The 18,586-nt window shown below is 41.5% G+C and overlaps 1 protein-coding gene across 3 annotated transcripts in view; it reads right to left on the bottom strand.

Moving 5' to 3' along the window:
• The window catches only part of LOC121293889 (T-lymphoma invasion and metastasis-inducing protein 2-like), a 385,212-nt gene that overhangs the window by 158,858 nt on the left and 207,768 nt on the right, over positions 1–18,586 (bottom strand). For all 3 annotated transcript variants that reach the window (XM_041217341.1, XM_041217335.1, XM_041217350.1), the window contains one exon: positions 631–798. In XM_041217341.1, the coding sequence (XP_041073275.1) occupies positions 631–798 (168 nt within the window). The remainder of the gene's footprint in view (positions 1–630; positions 799–18,586) is intronic.

The raw sequence follows: 18,586 nt of genomic DNA on the forward strand, positions 1-18,586 counted from the left end.
TATTAGTTCACAGGGGATTTTACGCTCGCCGACAGACAAATGGCTAAGTAGCAACTTGAGGGGAAGAAGAGAAAATTACTTCTGAAAACAAATGCAATTTAAGGCGCAGCTTGCACCCAGATCGTCAACTGTGCTCAAAGCAGAAATTCTACCCCCATTTATATTACAATGCCAAATGTGGTAATGCCACTATCTTCAGATGCAGGAAACAATAACTCGCAAATTTATTTCACGGTCCGTCTACAGAGATGGGAGAAATGGTTGCCATCAAAAACACTGCCATTGCCTCTGCCATATTGCCATCACTGCTGGAAGGCTGAGTTTTCAGTTCTCCTTTCCAGGCCAGTGATAAGTGCATTATTGCTAGGGAGCAGGACTTTCCTATGACTAGCTATAAGTCTGTGGCCAGACTCAAAGTCATGAATGTGACATTAGAGCAACACCACATAATTAAATCATACAACTAGTAATGCATAGACAACATTTGAAATATTGTATCTGAAGAGTTAGGCATGCAAGGTAAACTAAAAATCCTGAAGTGAACTAACAAATCTGCAGTTAACTTTAAGCAACATTTTTATAATCTTAGCATGCTCATAAAATTATTTTCTCTCAATTAAAAAAAAATACCTTGCAAGCCATAATCAGAACATCTTCCACCGTATGATCTGGTTTGATAGTCATGATCGCTGCTTGGTTGTCAGGGAAACAGACACGAGCAGTACACTCTGAAGAGCTGTCCCAGATTGCACCCTCTGGTGCTGGAAAGTGGATGCTCAAAGATCCATCTTGCTCATGCTGAAATAAAGTTAATACCAATTAACCACAAATTAATTTTCCTCTCATTTTCTATAATTGCCTTCAGCCAAGAAAGACATATTTAACATTTAATATTGTTAAACCAAATTGATTTTTTGCAAGTTACTGGTGCTTGAACAAGAAATTGCTCAGATAAAAGCACTTCATTAGCAGAATTATGATAGCTACAACTTTTCAATTTACATAAATGCATACTGAGCCTAGAATTTTAGAATTTCAATGTAAACAACTGTAGATTATCCCTGCGTACACCTGCATTACCACTGACATTGTCAACCTGCCCCAATAAAATGGGGGAAGAGTTATTGGCATAAGCATGTAACAAAATATAGCACGTGACCAAAATTCAAATCAAATTCTGAAATAAAGCTGGAACATTGAACCCCCAAGGGGTTCTTTACCCCCTCAAGATTCATATCTAACCTAGGGATTGAAATCTCAATTATAAAAGGCTTATGACTCACTCTCAAGCTAGAGAACCCATTGACTCAATTACTGTCTTGTGATACTCCCACATATCTAATATCTTCCATGTAATATATCTGAGCCTTTCAGTTCATGATGTTGCTAGATGTCTGAAGCAGCTCTAATTGTATCAATACAAAAGCGCTAACTCCTGACGAACTGACTGAGGCCCTTGAGTCCTTCGAGAAGAGTAAAACTCCCGGAAGCGACGGCTTGCCGGCGGAGTTGTATTCGGCTCTGTGGGACTGGATCGGCCCGGACCTGCTAGAAGTGTACGAGAGTATGCTCCTGGCCGGCAGTATGAGAGAATCCATGAGGAAAGGCATTATCACCCTCATCTACAAGCACAAGGGGGAAAGGGAGGAAATTAGAAATTGGCGACCCATTTCACTGTTGAATGTGGACTATAAGATTCTGTCCAAGGTCATCGCCAATCGGGTCAAATCCACTCTGGAATTGGTGATTCACCCTGACCAGACCTGCACTGTGCCGGGCAGGAAGATCTCTGACAGTCTCGCGCTGCTCAGGGATACGATTGCCTATGTAAGGACAGGGGTGTGGATACCTGCCTCATCAGCCTGGATCAGGAGAAGGCCTTTGACAGAATATCGCATACCTACATGGTGGATGTGCTCTCCAAAATGGGGTTTGGGGACGGAATTCGCAATTGGATCCAACTGCTCTACACTAACATCAGTAGTGCAGTCTCTATCAATGGGTGGGAATCAGATAGCTTTCCTATTAAATCTGGAGTCATGGGTCTGGCCTCTCTCGCCTGTTCTTTTTGTGTGTTGCATAGAACCCTTTGCTGAGTCCATCAGGAAGGATCCGGGCATAAGAGGAGTGACGATCCCAGGCAGTGGAGGCACTCAGGTCAAAGTCTCCCTGTACATGGATGATGTCGCCATCTTCTGCTCGGATCCGCTGTCGGTGCACAGACTTATCCACATGTGCGACCAGTTCGAACCTGCCTCAGGAGCCAAGGTAAATCATGGGAAGAGCGAGGCTGTGTTCTTTGGGAACTGGGCTGACCGATCCTTTGTCCCCTTCACTGTCAGGGCTGACGGCCTGAAGGTGCTGGGGATATGGTTCGGAGGGACCAGGACACGCGTTAGAAACTGGAAGGAGCGAGTGTCTATGGTGAAAAGGAAACTGGGCATGTGGGAGCGATGCTCCCTCTCCATTGCGGGTAAGAACCTGGTCATCAGGTGTGAGGCACTCTCGCTGTTGCTGTACGTGGCGCAGGTCTGGCCCATTCCACACTCCTGTGTGGTGGCGATCACCCGAGCCATCTTCCACTTTATCTGGAGGTCGAAAATGGATCGTGTCCGCAGGGACACGATGTACAAGCCTCTAGATAAAGGGGGAAAAAACGTGCCCAAAATCGCCCTCATACATCAGTATGATGGCCACCATACATCAATAATGGCCACCTTTGTGTGCAGCTGTATCAAGCGGTGCGTAGACCCTCAGTATGTAAACACCAAGTGTCACTACATGCTGAGGTTCTACCTGTCCCCAGTGTTACGAAGGATGGGTCTGGCCACGCTGCCGCGGAACGCTCCAAGTAGTTGGACCGTGCTGTACCACCTGTCACTCGTGGGAAGATTTATGCAGAGAAACACCTTTGACCACAAGTCCATCAGGCAGTGGTTGGCACGTAACGTCTTAAAGGCCCTGAGGGAAAAGGAGAGGTGGATCCTGTGGGATGGTTCCCTGAGCAGACTGACAAAGTCATTTGGCAGAATGCCTCATTACCAGAACTTTCCAACAAGCACCAGGACGTAGCTTGGCTGGTGGTGAGAAAGGCCCTCCCTGTAAGATCCTTCCTACATGCCAAGAGTCTCACCCCCTTTAAACGTTGCCCTCAAGGTGGCTGTGGTGGGGAAGGGACCATTGTTCACCTCCTTGTAGATTGTGTCTTTGCGAAGAAGGTCTGGAGAGAGATGCAGTGGTTTCTGTCGAGGTTCATCCCGAGCAGTTCTGTGACAGAGAACTCTGTGCTCTACGGGCTGTTCCCAGGGACACACACCGAGACAAATATCAACTGCAGCTGGAGGATCATCAACTCGGTGAAAGACGCTCTTTGGTCTGCCCGAAACTTGTTGGTTTTCCAGCACAAAGAGTTGTCAGACTGGCACATTCCAAGGTCCAGGACTACGTGCTGAGGGACACAGTTAAGCTTGGGGAGCCGCCATAAAGGCGCAATGGGGAAGGGTCGCTGCCTAAGACCTTTCTGCCATAGTACACTGAGGGGCTGGGAACTGTAAAGAGCCCCTCAGGCTGTACAGCTTAAAATGAATGTCTGCCAATGATTGTAATATTCATTGTTTGTACTGATACACCTTGTGATTCATGTTGTAAAAGTTGAACCTGATTGTATTTTTGTAACGGTGATATTGAAATGGTTCGAAATGTTTTTGAAGATTTATGAATAAAGTATATTTTTGCAAAAAAAAAAGCACTAATTGTATCAATACACAGCTCTTGCAGAATTGAACATTTTTCAACTCTACTATCCCAGTTTCACTGCTTTCCAAAGAAAACGCTATTTGAAAGCGATCAAAACCAGAAAAATTGTAAACATTTGATAGTTAAACTGTTTTTGTTGAACTCTTACAATTAGAGCCCCATCCAGTGAATTTAAAATTGCCTCATATAAACAAAAGTGCTGCACTTTTTTAGGTATATTTTAGATCTGCAGAGACTAACATTCACTTCATTGTAAATATGTGGCATATATCAAAGCATTGCTTTCAACTGTGGTTCAGCGAGCTATTCCAGGAATCATAACCAATAACCTGATTTGACATATGACATGATAATAGAATATGATGAGCCATTAAAGGCAACATATTACTTAAGAATTTCTTACAATTTCATGTTACATACATTTGCTTCCAGTTTTGAGTTTTTTTAGTGCCAGTACTCATTGATGAGAACTCATTTACAAAAGGGAAAGCTAAGAAAAAGTCTCAACTGTGTTCCATCAGGACTACCCAGCTCCTGACCTCATTACAGCCTTGGTCCAAACATGGACAAAAGAGCTGAACTCAAGACTTGAGATGAAAGTGACTGCCTTTGACTTCAAGGCAGCATTAGACCAAGTGTGGCATCAAGAAGCCCTAGCAAAACTGAAGTCGATGGGAATCAAGGCAGAAACTCTATTGGTTAGAGTCATTCCTAGCACAAAGAAAGATGATTGTGGTAGTTGCAGGTCAATCATCTCAGTCCCAGGACATCGCTGAAGGAGAGCTTCAAGGTAGTGTCCTAGGCCCAACCATCTTCTGCTGCTTCATCAATGACCGTCCCTCCATCATAAGGTCAGAAATGGGGATGTTCACCATGACTGCACAATGTTCAACACTGTTCATGACTCCTCCGATACTGAGGCTGTCTGTGTCTATATGCAGCAAGACCTGGACAATACTCAAGCTTGAGCTGATACATGGCAAGTAACAGTCATGCCACATAAGTGCCAGGCAAGTCATGCCACATAAGTGCCAGGCCATGGCCATCTCCAGAAAAGTGAACCTAACTATCTCAGCTTGGCATTCAATTCCATTACCATTGCTGAATGCCCCAATATCAACATCCTGGAAGTTACTATTGACTAGAAACTGAACTAGGCCAGCCATGTAAATACCATGGCTACAAGAGTAGATCAAAGGCTAAGAATCCTGTGGCGAGTAAATCACCTCCCAACTCCCCCAAAGCCCGTCCACCAACTACAAGGCACAAATCAGGAGTGTGATGAAATACTCTCCACTTACCTGGATGAGTGCAGCTCCAACAACACTCAAGAAGCTCGACACCATCCAGGACAAAGCAGCTGGCTTGATTGACACCCCATCCATCACCTTCACCATTCACTCCCTCCACCACCGACATACAGTCGCAATTTTGCGTACCATCTACAAGGTGCACTGCAGCAAATCACAGCTCAACTCCTTTGACAGCACCTTCCAAACCCGCAACCTCTAGCACCTAGAAGGACAAGGGCAGAAGCATGGGAACACAACCATCTGCAAGTTCCCCATCAATTCACGCTTGAGCCTATTGGAACTATTGTGCCTTTCCTTCACTGTCGCTGGGTCAAAATCCTGAAATTTCTTCCCTAATAGAACTGTGGGTGTACCTACAGCACATCAACTGCAGCGGTTCAAGAAGGTAGCACACCACCACCTTCTCAAGGGCAATTAAGGATACGCAATAAATGCTGGCCTAGCCAGCAACACCCACATCCCACAAATGAATAAAACAAATACACAGAATTAGTGAAATTATGCTGAACACCATAGAATTGGGACATGTCCTATTATTCCTCCACCACATCTTTCGATCTCCATTGTTGCTAAATTGTCATACTGCTTAGCCAACATCTGGCACCAGATTAGCAGAAATTTCCTCCAATTAAATATTGGGAAGACTGAAGCATTAGCCCAGATAATTCGGTCTCTGAATAGTCAGACACAAGAGGTACCCCCCAAGTGTTATGCGCAAGACCTATTGGAAGTCTCGATACAAACACATCCCCAGTACTTACACAAGAAGTTCAAACTTCTGATTGATGGTTCTACCCTGCCCGGAATGCTCCATGATTGGCCAGAACCATGATTGGGCTGTTTTCCCTATACTTACATGGATTTACTTAGAGTCTTTCATAACAGGGAAAAAGCCCAGCAAGACTCTAAATCAGCTGGAATATCAAAGCACTCCAGAACCCACAGCAATGTTCACACCCTCCTTCCCGACAGTGCTCATCACCACCCTCCCACTTCTTTGGACAGTGCTCACACCCTCTCACAGCCCCTCTCCTGACTCACCTTCTGGAATCCCTGGCTCCTCTCCAGCTGATGTTAGAAGAGTCAGCATTGTCAAGGGGTGAGGAGGGTGAACGGGGTTGAGATTTTTGTGGGGTCAGAGGGGGTGAGGGAGGCTGAACATTGTTAGGGGTGGGGGGGCATGAGATCACTGTGGGGGGGTGGGGTGATGGAGGCTGAATACTGTCGGGGGTGATGAAGGCTGAACACTATCGGGGGGAATGAGGGAGGCAGGAGAACGCTGTTGGGGGGATCAGGCAGGCAGGAGAGCACTGTCAGAGGGATGAGGGAGGCAGGAGAGCACTGTCAGAGGGATGGGGGAGGCAGGAGAGCACTGTCAGAGGGATGGGGGAGGCAGGAGCACACTATCCAGGGGATGAGGGAGGCAGGAGAACACTGTTGTTGAGGTGGGGAGGCAATGGCATAGTGGTATTGTCGCTGGACTAATAATCCAGAGATCCAGGGTAATGCTCTGGGGACCACCGTGCTAAATAGGGTAGATTTTGAACAGCTGATGGCGCTGGATACTGCAAAGGCTATGGGCCTTGTCAATATTCTGGCAATAGCACTGAAGACTTGTGCTCCAGAACTTGCCACGCCCTTAGCCAAGCTGTTCCAGTAGAGCTCAACACTGGCATCTATCCGGTTATGTGGGAAATTGCCCAGATATGTCCTGTAAACAAAAATCCAATTAGGCCAATTGCCAACCCATCAGTCTACTCTCAATCATCTGTAAAGTAATGGAAAGGGCCATCAACAGTGGTACTTGCTTAGCAATAACCCACTCACTGACACCCAGTTTGGGTTCCCCGCCTCAGCTCATTACAGCCTTAGTTCAAACATGGACAAAAGAGCTAAACTCCTGAGGTGAAGTGAGAATGACTGCCCTTGACATCAAGGCAGTATTTGACCGAGTGTGGCATCAAGGAGCCCTAGCAAAACTGGAGTCAACGGGAATTGGGGGAGAACTCTCCATTGGTTGGCATCATACCTAGCACAAAGGAAAATGGTTGTGGTTGTTGGAGGTCAGTCATCTCAGCTCCAGGACATCACTGCAGGAGTTCTGCAGGGTAATGTCCTCGGCCCAACCATCTTTAGCTGCTTCATCAATGACCTTCCTTCCATATTAAGCTCAAGAGTAGGGAAGTTTGCTGATGATTGCACAATGTTCAGCACCATTCACAACTCCTCAGATACTGAAGCAACTGATGTCCAAATGCAGCAAGACCTGACAATGTCCAAGCTTGGGCTGACAAGTGGCAAGTAACTTTCACACCACACAAATGCCAGGCAATGACCATCTCTAACAAGAGAGGATCCAACCATTGCTCTAGATGTTCAATGGCATTACCATATCTGAATCCCCCACCATCAACATCCTGGGGTTTACCATTGAACAGAAACTGAACTGGACTAGCCATATAAATACTGTGGCTACAAGAGCAGGTCAGAGACTAGGAATTGTGCAATGAGTAACTCACCTCCTGACTCCCCAAAGCTTGTCCACCATCCACAAGGCACAAGTCAGGAATGTGAATAGTCCCTATTTGCCTGGAAGAGTGCAGCTCCCACAACACTCAAGAAGCTTGACACCTTCCAGGGCAAAGCAGCCCACTTGATAGGCACCCCATCCACAAACATCACTCCCTCCATCGCCGACGCACAATAGCAGCAGTGTGTACCATCTACAGGATGCACTGCAAGAATTGACCAAGGATCCTTTGACAGCACCTTCCAAACCTACGACCACTACCAACTAGAAGGATAAGGGCAGCAGATACATGGGAACACCACCATTTGGAAGTTCCCCTCCAAGTCACTCACCATCTTGACTTAGAAATATATTGCCGTTTTTTCATTGTCACTGGGTCAAAATCCTGATATTTGCTTCCTAAGAGCATGTGTGTTCCATATGAGCTGCAGCGGTTCAAGAAGGCAGCTCACCACCACCTCCTCAAGGGCAACTAGGGATGGGCAATAAATGTTGGCCCAGCCAGAGAAGCCCACGGTGAATGAATAAAAAAAAGTGAGGGAGACAGAAGAACACTGTCGAGGTGAGGGAGGCAGGAGAACACTGTTGAGGTGAGTGAGGGGGTGCACATTCGGTGCACCTATCACCCCGTATTCATTAACCTACATCATCTTGATTTTAAAATTCTCATTCTTGTCTTCAAATCTCTCCATAGCCTTGCCTCTCCCTATTTCTGTAATCTCCTCTAGCTGCACAACCTTCTAATATATCTGCACTCATCTAATTCTAGCCTCTAAGCATTCCTGCTCAACCACTGGTGACCGTACTTTCAGTTGTCTCAGACTTAAGTTCTGGAATTCTCTCTCTACACCTCTCCACTTTGCTTTCCTCCTTTAAGGCACTCCTTAAAACCTCTCTCTCCGACCAAGCCTTTGGTTATCTGACCAAATATCTCACGTGGCTCAGTGTCATATTTTGTTTTAGAATGTTCCAGTGAAGCACTTGGGAACAGTTTATGATGTTAAAGGCTCTATATAAGTTGCTGCTGTTACTCAGTAACTTTGAAGGATATAAAGCACACTATAAGTTCCTCCCAAGAGACGGAGGGAAAATGTACAGCATGGTGTTTATTTTGTTAGCAAAGTCGAACTTCAGTCAAAAAAGGAACAAACTTGTATTTACACAATGCCTTCAGAACCTCAGGATGTCCAAAAACACTTTACAGCCAACAAAATACTTCAAAGTGTAGTCACGTTTGTAATGTAGGAAATGGCACAACCAATTTGCAAGCAGCAAGAACAATGAAGTAATGACCAGAGAATAAACAAGCTAGAGCTGCATTCGAATTGGTCTGACTATTTCTAGACATGAGACACAGATGGTTGCTATTGAGTGATACAGGTTATTGTTCAAATCTGGAGAATAGCCACTTAGGCAAAGTACGGAAGGACAGTGAAGAGGGAAATCAGATGGGGTGGGGGTGGGGATGGATCTTTATGAAGTCAATTAAAAATGTATCAACATGTTCTCAAAAATATCAATGTTTACTTGATTTCTTGATTGCATTGCTTAAATCCCAAAATTGAAGCTGTGGCAGTATGATGTTAAAATGTTTATAGTGCAGTAGATTTTAGCATAGTGACAGAATACAGGTATTTCAATTTTCCACAGAGCAAGTTCCACCTGGTCAACAGAGTGGTGGCTGGACATAGCCATCAGGAAGGAGATGGTCATGGGGGAAAGGAATTTTTAGTTCTATTATTTTTGCAACCTTAAAGAGGATTCAGACATAATAGTAAAGACCTTTAGGCAACTGAAGAAACCATTCCTTAGTAGCATCACCTACACATGTCAGGTCATAAAGCTTTACTAGCTAGCTGCTTAGCAAAGGGACAGCCTAATTTGTCTTGGTCAGAGGAGATTAAGTGCTGCACTTCAACATAATTAACCCTACATGAAAAAAATGTGTATGTTATGCTTAGTGTCAAGTATAACATGTATAGGTTGATCTTTTTGAGAATAACACTTCTCAAGAGCAATTAGGATGGGCAATAAATAAGGGCCTAGACAGTGATGCCCACATCCCGTGAACGAATAAAACAAAACACGAAAGTTTGAAGTCAACTCAATACTTAAGCATTGAAAAATATTGAATCACATAATTCTTGCCAATTAATCTAACTGATGTAACCAGGAGAAAACGTTGCCAACAGTAAGCTAATTACCCCTAGATTGCTGACAGGCCCAACAAAAGAAAAGCTTTTCCATCGGCTCAATAGTTTTGTAACTTTTCAACTGATATAGTGTGCCCCTAAAACAAATACAATTACAATAATAATGCTTATCTAATAGGAGTTCTTTCATTATTTATCCTGGATAAAAATATATGTCAACAATTTAGTTAAAAAATCCTTTTAGTTCCATTAGCCTCACTTTCTCTATTCCATTTATATCCTTCTTGCTTTCATTTTATTTTTTCTACATTTTATATACCTTAAAAACTTTTTAATGTGCTTTCCTCTGACTGTCAATATTCACTTTGGAGGTGGGAACATTTTTTAAATAAATGGTTTTCAGTTGCCTAAAAATGAACTCCAAGGCCATTTTTCTTTTTGCCAATCAAAAACCAAAAATGTTATTGACATGGCCACAGCTAGTTTCCTGTGCCAATACGTGAGCTAACAGTTTATTTGTAGACGTCTCATGGGAGGAGACACACACACACACACATACATACATATACATTCATACATACATACATACATTAAGGGTTATAATCTGACCACCCACAGGCTGATTTGAACAACATATGGAAACCTTTCACTACAAGCCTGCAAGTGAAGGCTGCAACAGCATACATTCAGCATCAATGGTCACCTGAAACTGGAATTTAGCCTTGCCATCATCGATGGATGTTTTGGAAAGAAATTCTTTTACTTTCATTAATCCACAACTCTTACCTGAAAAACCTAATCATCAGTGAATTAATCCTCTGATAAACGTAGAACACAGACAAATTTATTTTGAATACTTCACATATAGTGTCAATTTTACATGATTATTTATTGCACGCGTGTGGAATTCCCACAGCTGGATACAAACCAAAATGTAAAATTATTGGGATTCACTAAGACAAGCAGCTGGGAAGGCCCACAAAATAAGGGTCTTCCTGAAATCTGGTGGTCATATTTGGCTTTCAGCTGGTTTCTTAATGACATCTTCACGAAGTAATTGGCATTGGGACAGGTCTCTCACAACTTAAATGCTTCTACAAAAGCATTTCATATCTTGCCCAAGAAATGCTGGTGAAATGGAACATGCTGCTTGGTTTGCTAACTGCAGAAGTTTAAGAGAAACGGTCAATATTAAAGGAAAGGAGTTGTGTCATTTCACTTAAGCCTCTTATTGAGAAAACCAATATCACCAGCAAGCTGATGACAATCCAAGAAGAAAGATTCTGAAATTATAAACTGCCACACTGCAAAGTAATAATCAGAGAGGCATCAAGAACAAAAATGGATAAAATGAAATGTTTTAATTATAGTGATTGGAACATATGCAACTAATTTCTGAAAATCGTATTGCACAGATACAGAATTAACCAATATATACCCATTTTTGGAGATCTAATCTGAAGGAGAAATACTCCTGTTAAGTCTGAGAAGAGTATTTAATGTTTTCTATGGACTCATACCCTTCCTCGCTTCTACTTTAGAACGTTTAGAAAGGACTATCTGTATAACAAGTTTTGTAGAGGTTATGATAACTGTGCATTGTGAAAGGACTCAGGAGTTCACAGCAGTTGTAAAAAGAAATTTCAACAATGAAGACAAATAAAATAAATTAACACAATATGCAACATACTGTACACATTTGTGCAAAAGTTCCCATGATTGTGGCCTAAAATCTGTAATTTTTCATATAACTCATGTAAGAATCAACCCTAGTTTTCAGGGATCAAACCGTGTTGAGATTGTTAATTACTTACTGGTAATTACTACGGTTCATTAATTTAAAGGCACATGATGGCACCTTTAGATATTCTCACTGCCAATTCTAGTGGCAATTTCCCAGTTAATCCATAAGACTAACGTGTACCACATGAGGTATAACGATGCCTTAGACAAGGAATAACAAGTATGCAGCCTAATGAAACTGGAGAAGAAAAGTGTAAGAAATTTTTAACAGAAATTAGCAAAATGGTCATATTACCACCTACGGGTGCATCTGACTCAATGCCCTTAGAGAAGCGAAGAACGATGCTATTTCAGAATTCAAGGCCAGTGCCAGGTGGTGCACAAGATTCGTGAAAAGGTGTGATTCTGTACTCCATCAGAAAATGAAAATTTCACAGTATCTGTGATTTGAACTCAACGATAAAATCATCAAATTCTACCGTACTGTCATCCAGCATCAAGAAAAGAATGGCCTGCATTGGAAATATGGATGAAACATTGATGAACTTTGACATGCCAGCAAACAAGACTGTTAACAAGATCGGTGAATCCCTGTAAAGCCAACTGGCCATGAGAAGATTAAAACGAAATACTGTGGATGCTGGAAATCTGAAACAAAAACAGAAAATGCTGGAAAAACTCAGTAGGTTTAACAGCATCTGTGGAGAGAAAAACAGTTAACATTTTGAGTCCAGGTGACTCTTCAGAGCTAAAGAGAAGTAAAAATGTGATGAAATTTATACTGTTTAAGGGGAGAGGAGCAGGTGAAGCTGGATAGAAGGCCAGCAATAGTTGGGGGCAAAGGGGAGATTGACAAAGATGTCATGAACAAAAGGACAAAAGGTTGTTAATGGCAGTGGTACTGGCTAAAGGAGGCGCTGATGGTGGCATTAAGGTCAGAAAGCAGAATATGATAATAGCAGGACAAGGATAAGCACTCTGGAAAGAACAACATGAACAAGTGACCAATGGCCCTTGTGGGGGCAGGGAGAAGGGGACAGTGGTGGGAAAAAGATCGAAAGTAGGATAAAAGGTGGGGATAAAACAATAAATAAAAATAAAATTAAATAAAAAATAAAAATTAAAAAATAAAAACGAATTTGTAAAAAGGGATAAAAAGGGGGACGAGGATAGAATTCATGGTCTGAAGTTTTTGAACTCAACGTTAAGTCCAGAAGGCTGTAAAGTGCCGAATCGGAAGATGAGGTGCTGTTCCTCCAGTTTGTGTTGGGCTTCACTGGAACATTGCAACAGGCCAAGGACGGACATGTGGGCATGAGAGCAGGATTGTGTGCTGAAATGGCAAGCAACAGGAAGATCTGGGTCATGAAATATGTGAGCCCCTCACGGAATGAACTTGATCCTAATTTTGTCAAAATATCACAACTAAAATGTAGAATATCAAATGTGCTCAACAGTACCAAAGACTAGTGGAATGATGATACCAAAATTACTGGTACTACCACTGATCATGATGAAGACGACAATGGCAATGAGGAAGATCCATTTGATGATGTTATACAACCAGGCTCTTGGGATAAATTGTTCAGTGATTCAGATAGTGATCAGAGTAATTTTGAAGGATTTCAATGTGTACTATTATGGTCAATTGATTATGGTATACATTCATATTCATTGGAAAAAATCTATATAATGTGTTACATTATAAAAAAATGTTAGAGAAATAATATGAATTCTTTAGTGCAGTTCATTTTTACTTTATTCCTTTGTGACAGTCTTCTTTGCCTGTGAATCAAGCCCGCATGCCAAACCCTCAAAGCATTACCTGTGTAAAAGTCACTCCATGACTTTTGGCCTAAAAAAATTGGTCTCAAAAATTCAACTTTTATACGAGTATATGCTGTAGCAATTATTTTAGGTTTGTATAAAAGCTTCCTGCAGAATGACATGATTAGAAAAGCCACCCACTACATCATAAGTTGTTGAGGGGAGTAGGGTAGAAATTGCAGAAACTTTGTCCACAATGTTTCAATCCTCTTTGAGTATGGGAGTGACGCCAAAGCACTTAAATTGTAAATAGTACATCCCTGCTCAGAAAAGGAGAATAAACATGATAACTACAGGACAATCCGCCTAAAAGCTGTAGTGAAGAAACTTAGAAACAAGAACCTGAGACAAAATTAATCCATATATTTCCAAGTGGCAATTAATAAATAACATGTCAGCATGAATTTGTTAAAGGCAAGTCATATTTGACTAACTTGATTGAGTTATTTGATAATGTAATGGAGAGGGCTGCAATTTGATATGGTGTTTTAAAAGGTGTTTGGTAAAGTACCATATAACAGACTTGTTTGCAAAATGGCTAAGAAACATAAATTAGACAGTAATGGTGAATGTTTGTTTCCCAGATTAGAAAGATGTCCCACAATTAGAACCACTCTTTTTGATATATGTCAATGACTTGGACTTAGACATACAAGGGATAATGTCCAAGTTTGCAGATGACACAGAACTCAAATGTAGAAAACAAAGAAGACCACAGCATCAGATATCAAGAGGACATAGAAAGATTGATGAAATGGAGAGTCACATGGCAGATAAAATTTAACTTCAAAGTTTGAAGTGAACAATGAGAAGCAACAATATAAACCAAACAGCACAATTTTAAAAGGGATACATGCAGCAACAGTGAGGTCTTGGGGGGTGTATATACACGAATCTTTGAGAGTGGCAAGACAAGTTGAAAAGATCCTTAAAAAGGCAAATGAGAAACATGGCTTTATAGGCAGAAGCACAGGACTGAATTTTCATTTGGCTGCACAGGCAGGACCAGATTCAGGGCAAGACCACAACATTGTGCCCCCAAGAAGCTTGTCAGCTTTCTGACGAGGTCCCTCCTCCCAGCAATTTTGGAAGAGGCAGAAGGTCCTGTATCATGGCAATCTACCAGTACATGGCAGGTAATGAATTAAGCCAGCAGGTGTACCCTACCCCTTTAAGTGGGGGTTGTGGAAGCCCAGGAATTTATCCCAGCATGTCGCAGCATATCAAACTGTTCATCAGCCTGAATATGCTTCCACCACTTCACACTGTTCTTGAAGGGAAAAGTGTGAAGATTTGAAAATAACTGTATATGAGGCATGTTAATCTCTCCAGTGCCTGTAACTTAATCTCCATGACGATAAGTGCCACAAAAACAATGGTTATGGGATAGGGTCACATCTCCAGCCCCCCCCAGCCTGATCACACTAAATAACACCCTGCTGGAACTGGTTAGCAAAATCTTGGATTCATGGTGACAACACAATCTGTCCCTTCAAGCAGAACTTGATACATGTACAGGGACAGCAGCTACTATCATTGGCCGATTCACAAAATGTGCATGGAATAACACAAGCTAACTCTTAGGACAAAGATGCTAGTTTATGCAGCCTGTGTTGTATGATGTTGCATGTGCCTGTATGCTATGGTAATGTAAAGGTGCTCAACAGAGCAAGGGTTAACGTGAGACTGGAGAATAAGACTGCCCACAGTATGATGCATAGAGTCACATGGTAAGACTCAGAACAGTCTAGAAAGAACACTCTGGAACCAGCCTGCATGTTGGTAACAGCACCATGTATGACAGTAACCTGGGATCTGTAAACAGTTAAAGGTTAACAATGGTTCATGTTTAAGTATACAAATCTCAAGATCTCATCATTGAGACATCTAAAGAACTCATATTACAACATGGTGACAGTGCTGGGATATCAGCGTTATCAGCATAGTACAACATGGTTGGCAGCGGTGGGAGTTTCTAAAATATATCACATCAGAGAGTACCATAATCCAACATGGTGATCCACAGTGATATGAAAGGTGGCAGCTAAATGCATATGAACCCAGAATAGCATCAAAAGATATGAAAAACTGAAAGCAATTGAAGCCTAACTCAAAAGGTGCATATCTAAGAAGAAAACTTGAAGAATAAGTTGAATAAGCTTCACTACAGGCTTGAAAGTGAGGAATCAGCCAGAGTGAGCGGAAGTGCATTACAGAAAATTGCAAGAACCTGAGTGACATAGTTTACGAGATGGTGAGCAAAGATACAAAAATGTAGCTGTACTTTCATTTTAGAATAACTGGTGGTCTCAAGGGCACAGTATCAAGGGGGTAGCTGGAAGACGGCTGCAGCATTAAAAAATTAAAAATGCTGGCAGAGTTACATGGAGAAGCCTGCAGAGCATAGTACAAACAAAAGAAAAAGCTTGCAGAGCTTAAGGAAGTCAAAGTATTGCTGCTGCTCTAAAAATTTAAAGAAAAACAGCAATCAGAGCAAAAGGAAATGCTGTCTCTTCAGATTTAAAAAAGGCCCCTCAAGACCGTCGAAACTCCCAATGTGTAAAAGAGAGTGTGAAAGAAAAGAAATCACTACAGTAGATTTAAAAAGAGAAGGAAAAGTTTTCAAAGTTTACAAGTTTTATTTTAGAAAATGAGGTGGCAGATCACCAGACAGTCCACCAAAAGCACAAAAGCATAGGAAACTCCTGACAAAGAAAGCCGACAGCCTGATTGTAAAAGAAATGGTTACTGCACTCATAGTCTTAAAGACCCAATGCAATTTAAATCTATAACTACAAGAAAATAAAGCAGCCATGGACAGAAAATTGGAAGAGACTCCAGAGAGAGGGCATCAAGAGACCCCAAGGAGAGGGCAAACCCAAATAAAGTTCTGAGGGCAATAAAAGACCCCAGAGGGAGTGCAACACAAAACCACAAAGGGAGCCAAAAGGCCCCAGAGTGAGGGAGACAGGTGGCAAAGTAAGCAGATAGCTATGAATGAAGGGAAGTGATCTGAAGTAACTCAAAAGAAGCAAAATGTGCAAAAAGTAAATGAACAGTTCTACAGGAAAATGTTCGCATCAGAGCTGAACTGGAAGACTTGAAGGACAAGAGTCAGGCTGAGTATATACCTCTGAAAATGCTGATAAACTAAGTCTTCAGTAAACCAAGCTGTTCAAGATCTAAACAAACAAATTTCAAAGATGACACAAAGGTATCAGGAGGAAATAACAACCCTCAATAGCACAACTGACAAATCAAAACAGGAGTTGGGAAAACTCAACCAGATGTACAGCCAGGTAAAACAGCAGGCAGTAAAAGTACGCAAACAAGTTATGACCCTTAAAGGCTCCTTGAAGAATCAATATGTTGCCATGGAAAAATATGAGGAACTAAAAAGAATGTTGAATATTACTTCAGAAAAAGCTGTGTTTGAATCATCAGTAGCAACAAAATGATGCACTGAAGCCCAGAGTGAGCTGGCAAGAGGTCAACAATAAACAGTTGAAAGAACTGATTGTTCTTCACGATCAAATGCAAAAGGAATACATAACCATTCAGCAACATGAAAAAGTGAAGACCATCTTAAACAGCAGAATGGAAGCATAACAGAAGAAACTCGACACTATGCTGAATTACAGAAAAGGTCAAGGTGAAACAAGTGAGCTTCGGAAAGTAAAGGAAAATCTGTTGACAGACCTTCACATGCAATAAGAATTCCTTCGGACAAAGTTTATTCCTCTGGAAAATGATGAAGAAAAAGAAAATGAATGTTACTTCACTCTGAACAAACTAAAGAATCAGTTGGCAAAGAAGACTGAGCAATGTCCTATATTCCAGGAGGAAGCAGAAAGCTACTGTTATGATATGACAGGTGGTAGTTGCCAGACTGACCAGGTCACAAAGGGAAACTTGGCCATGCTATCACAACAATTTGCAATTTGTATTTTTATTATGAGAAGGTAAGAAGGTACGTGTAATAAAGTCAGAAGTAAAGATTCCATTTCCACTTTTGGAGATTTTATATATTAAATTAAAACATATATTAACAAAAGAAAAGAAAACTTAAATACACAAGATTATAGTTACAGTTAAATTTAGTCTTATAACATTTCCCAAAAGATTTATATATAGCTAGACTCGCAAATGCCCTTTTACAGGCAACCGTCCCTATAGATTCTTAAGCTATAAAACATTCAACAATATTATCGTATAGGGGAGGATGTCACAAGCTTCTCTCTCCCTCGACAATGTAAATCCAAGGCCTATAACAAAACCTTGCTTTCTGGAACAACTAACACTTCTACCTTTCCCATAATCTAAAAATATTTCATGTTGTCATTATGGCCAGCACTTTGAGGAAAAATAACTGAATAATTTTGCTTTATTTATTTATGATATCTGCCAGTCATAAAACTTCCTGTTATTTCTCTTTGAAATCCACCAACTAAAAACTCACTTACTTATCTCCTAATGCACATTCCTATTCAGGCTGTATCTACTGGGATCCCATGTTAGCTCGTCCATCTCAATTTCAAAATGCCTGCTTTTACAGACAACCAGGCTGAAAGGTTTAAATCATCAGTTTAATTAAATTAGTCACAGACACCTAACATACACACAGTCCCCACAAGCCTGCTTCACAATATCCTGCAGTAATATTGGAAAAAATGATACGTTCTTTACACTACAATAAACAGACTGAAGAGCTAAAGAAGCAGCTGAATGGAAAAGAGGAGGCACTAAAAGGAAAAGCTGTTGAACTTTCCAAACTGCGAGCAGATAATGAATCCATGAATTGCACAATTACAGAGCTGAAACAAGTTAAGACTTCACCGGAAACAGACCTGGCCAACAGTGAGTCCCAAATGAAGGACATGGACTAATTTCTGTTGCAGACAGCAAATGAAAAAACAGAATGAGATCAGAAAATATAAATCCAACGCTGAAGCGCAAGGCACTAGAAAGAGAAATGCTGAGCTGAATGAAAAGGTTCATTAGCTTGCAAAAGGATTTGAAAATAAAACAGCATCCAAGTGTTTAGCTGAAATTCTGAAACAAGTGAAGATGAAGGTTCCATTTGCGAAGCATAAATGTCCAGCAAGAACATGGCAGACATCACAAATAAAGAAAATTCGAGTCCGTTCTAGGAATGAAAGGAGGCACATTCTCCTCAGAAGGAATGGGACAAACCCACAGTGTATGAAAAAAGTAGATGAGTTGTTAATAAAAAGAAATACAACTCAAAGGAGCATAAAAAATGA

The sequence above is a fragment of the Carcharodon carcharias genome, chromosome 2 (genome assembly GCF_017639515.1).
Source record: "Carcharodon carcharias isolate sCarCar2 chromosome 2, sCarCar2.pri, whole genome shotgun sequence".
Classification (NCBI taxonomy): domain Eukaryota; kingdom Metazoa; phylum Chordata; class Chondrichthyes; order Lamniformes; family Lamnidae; genus Carcharodon; species Carcharodon carcharias.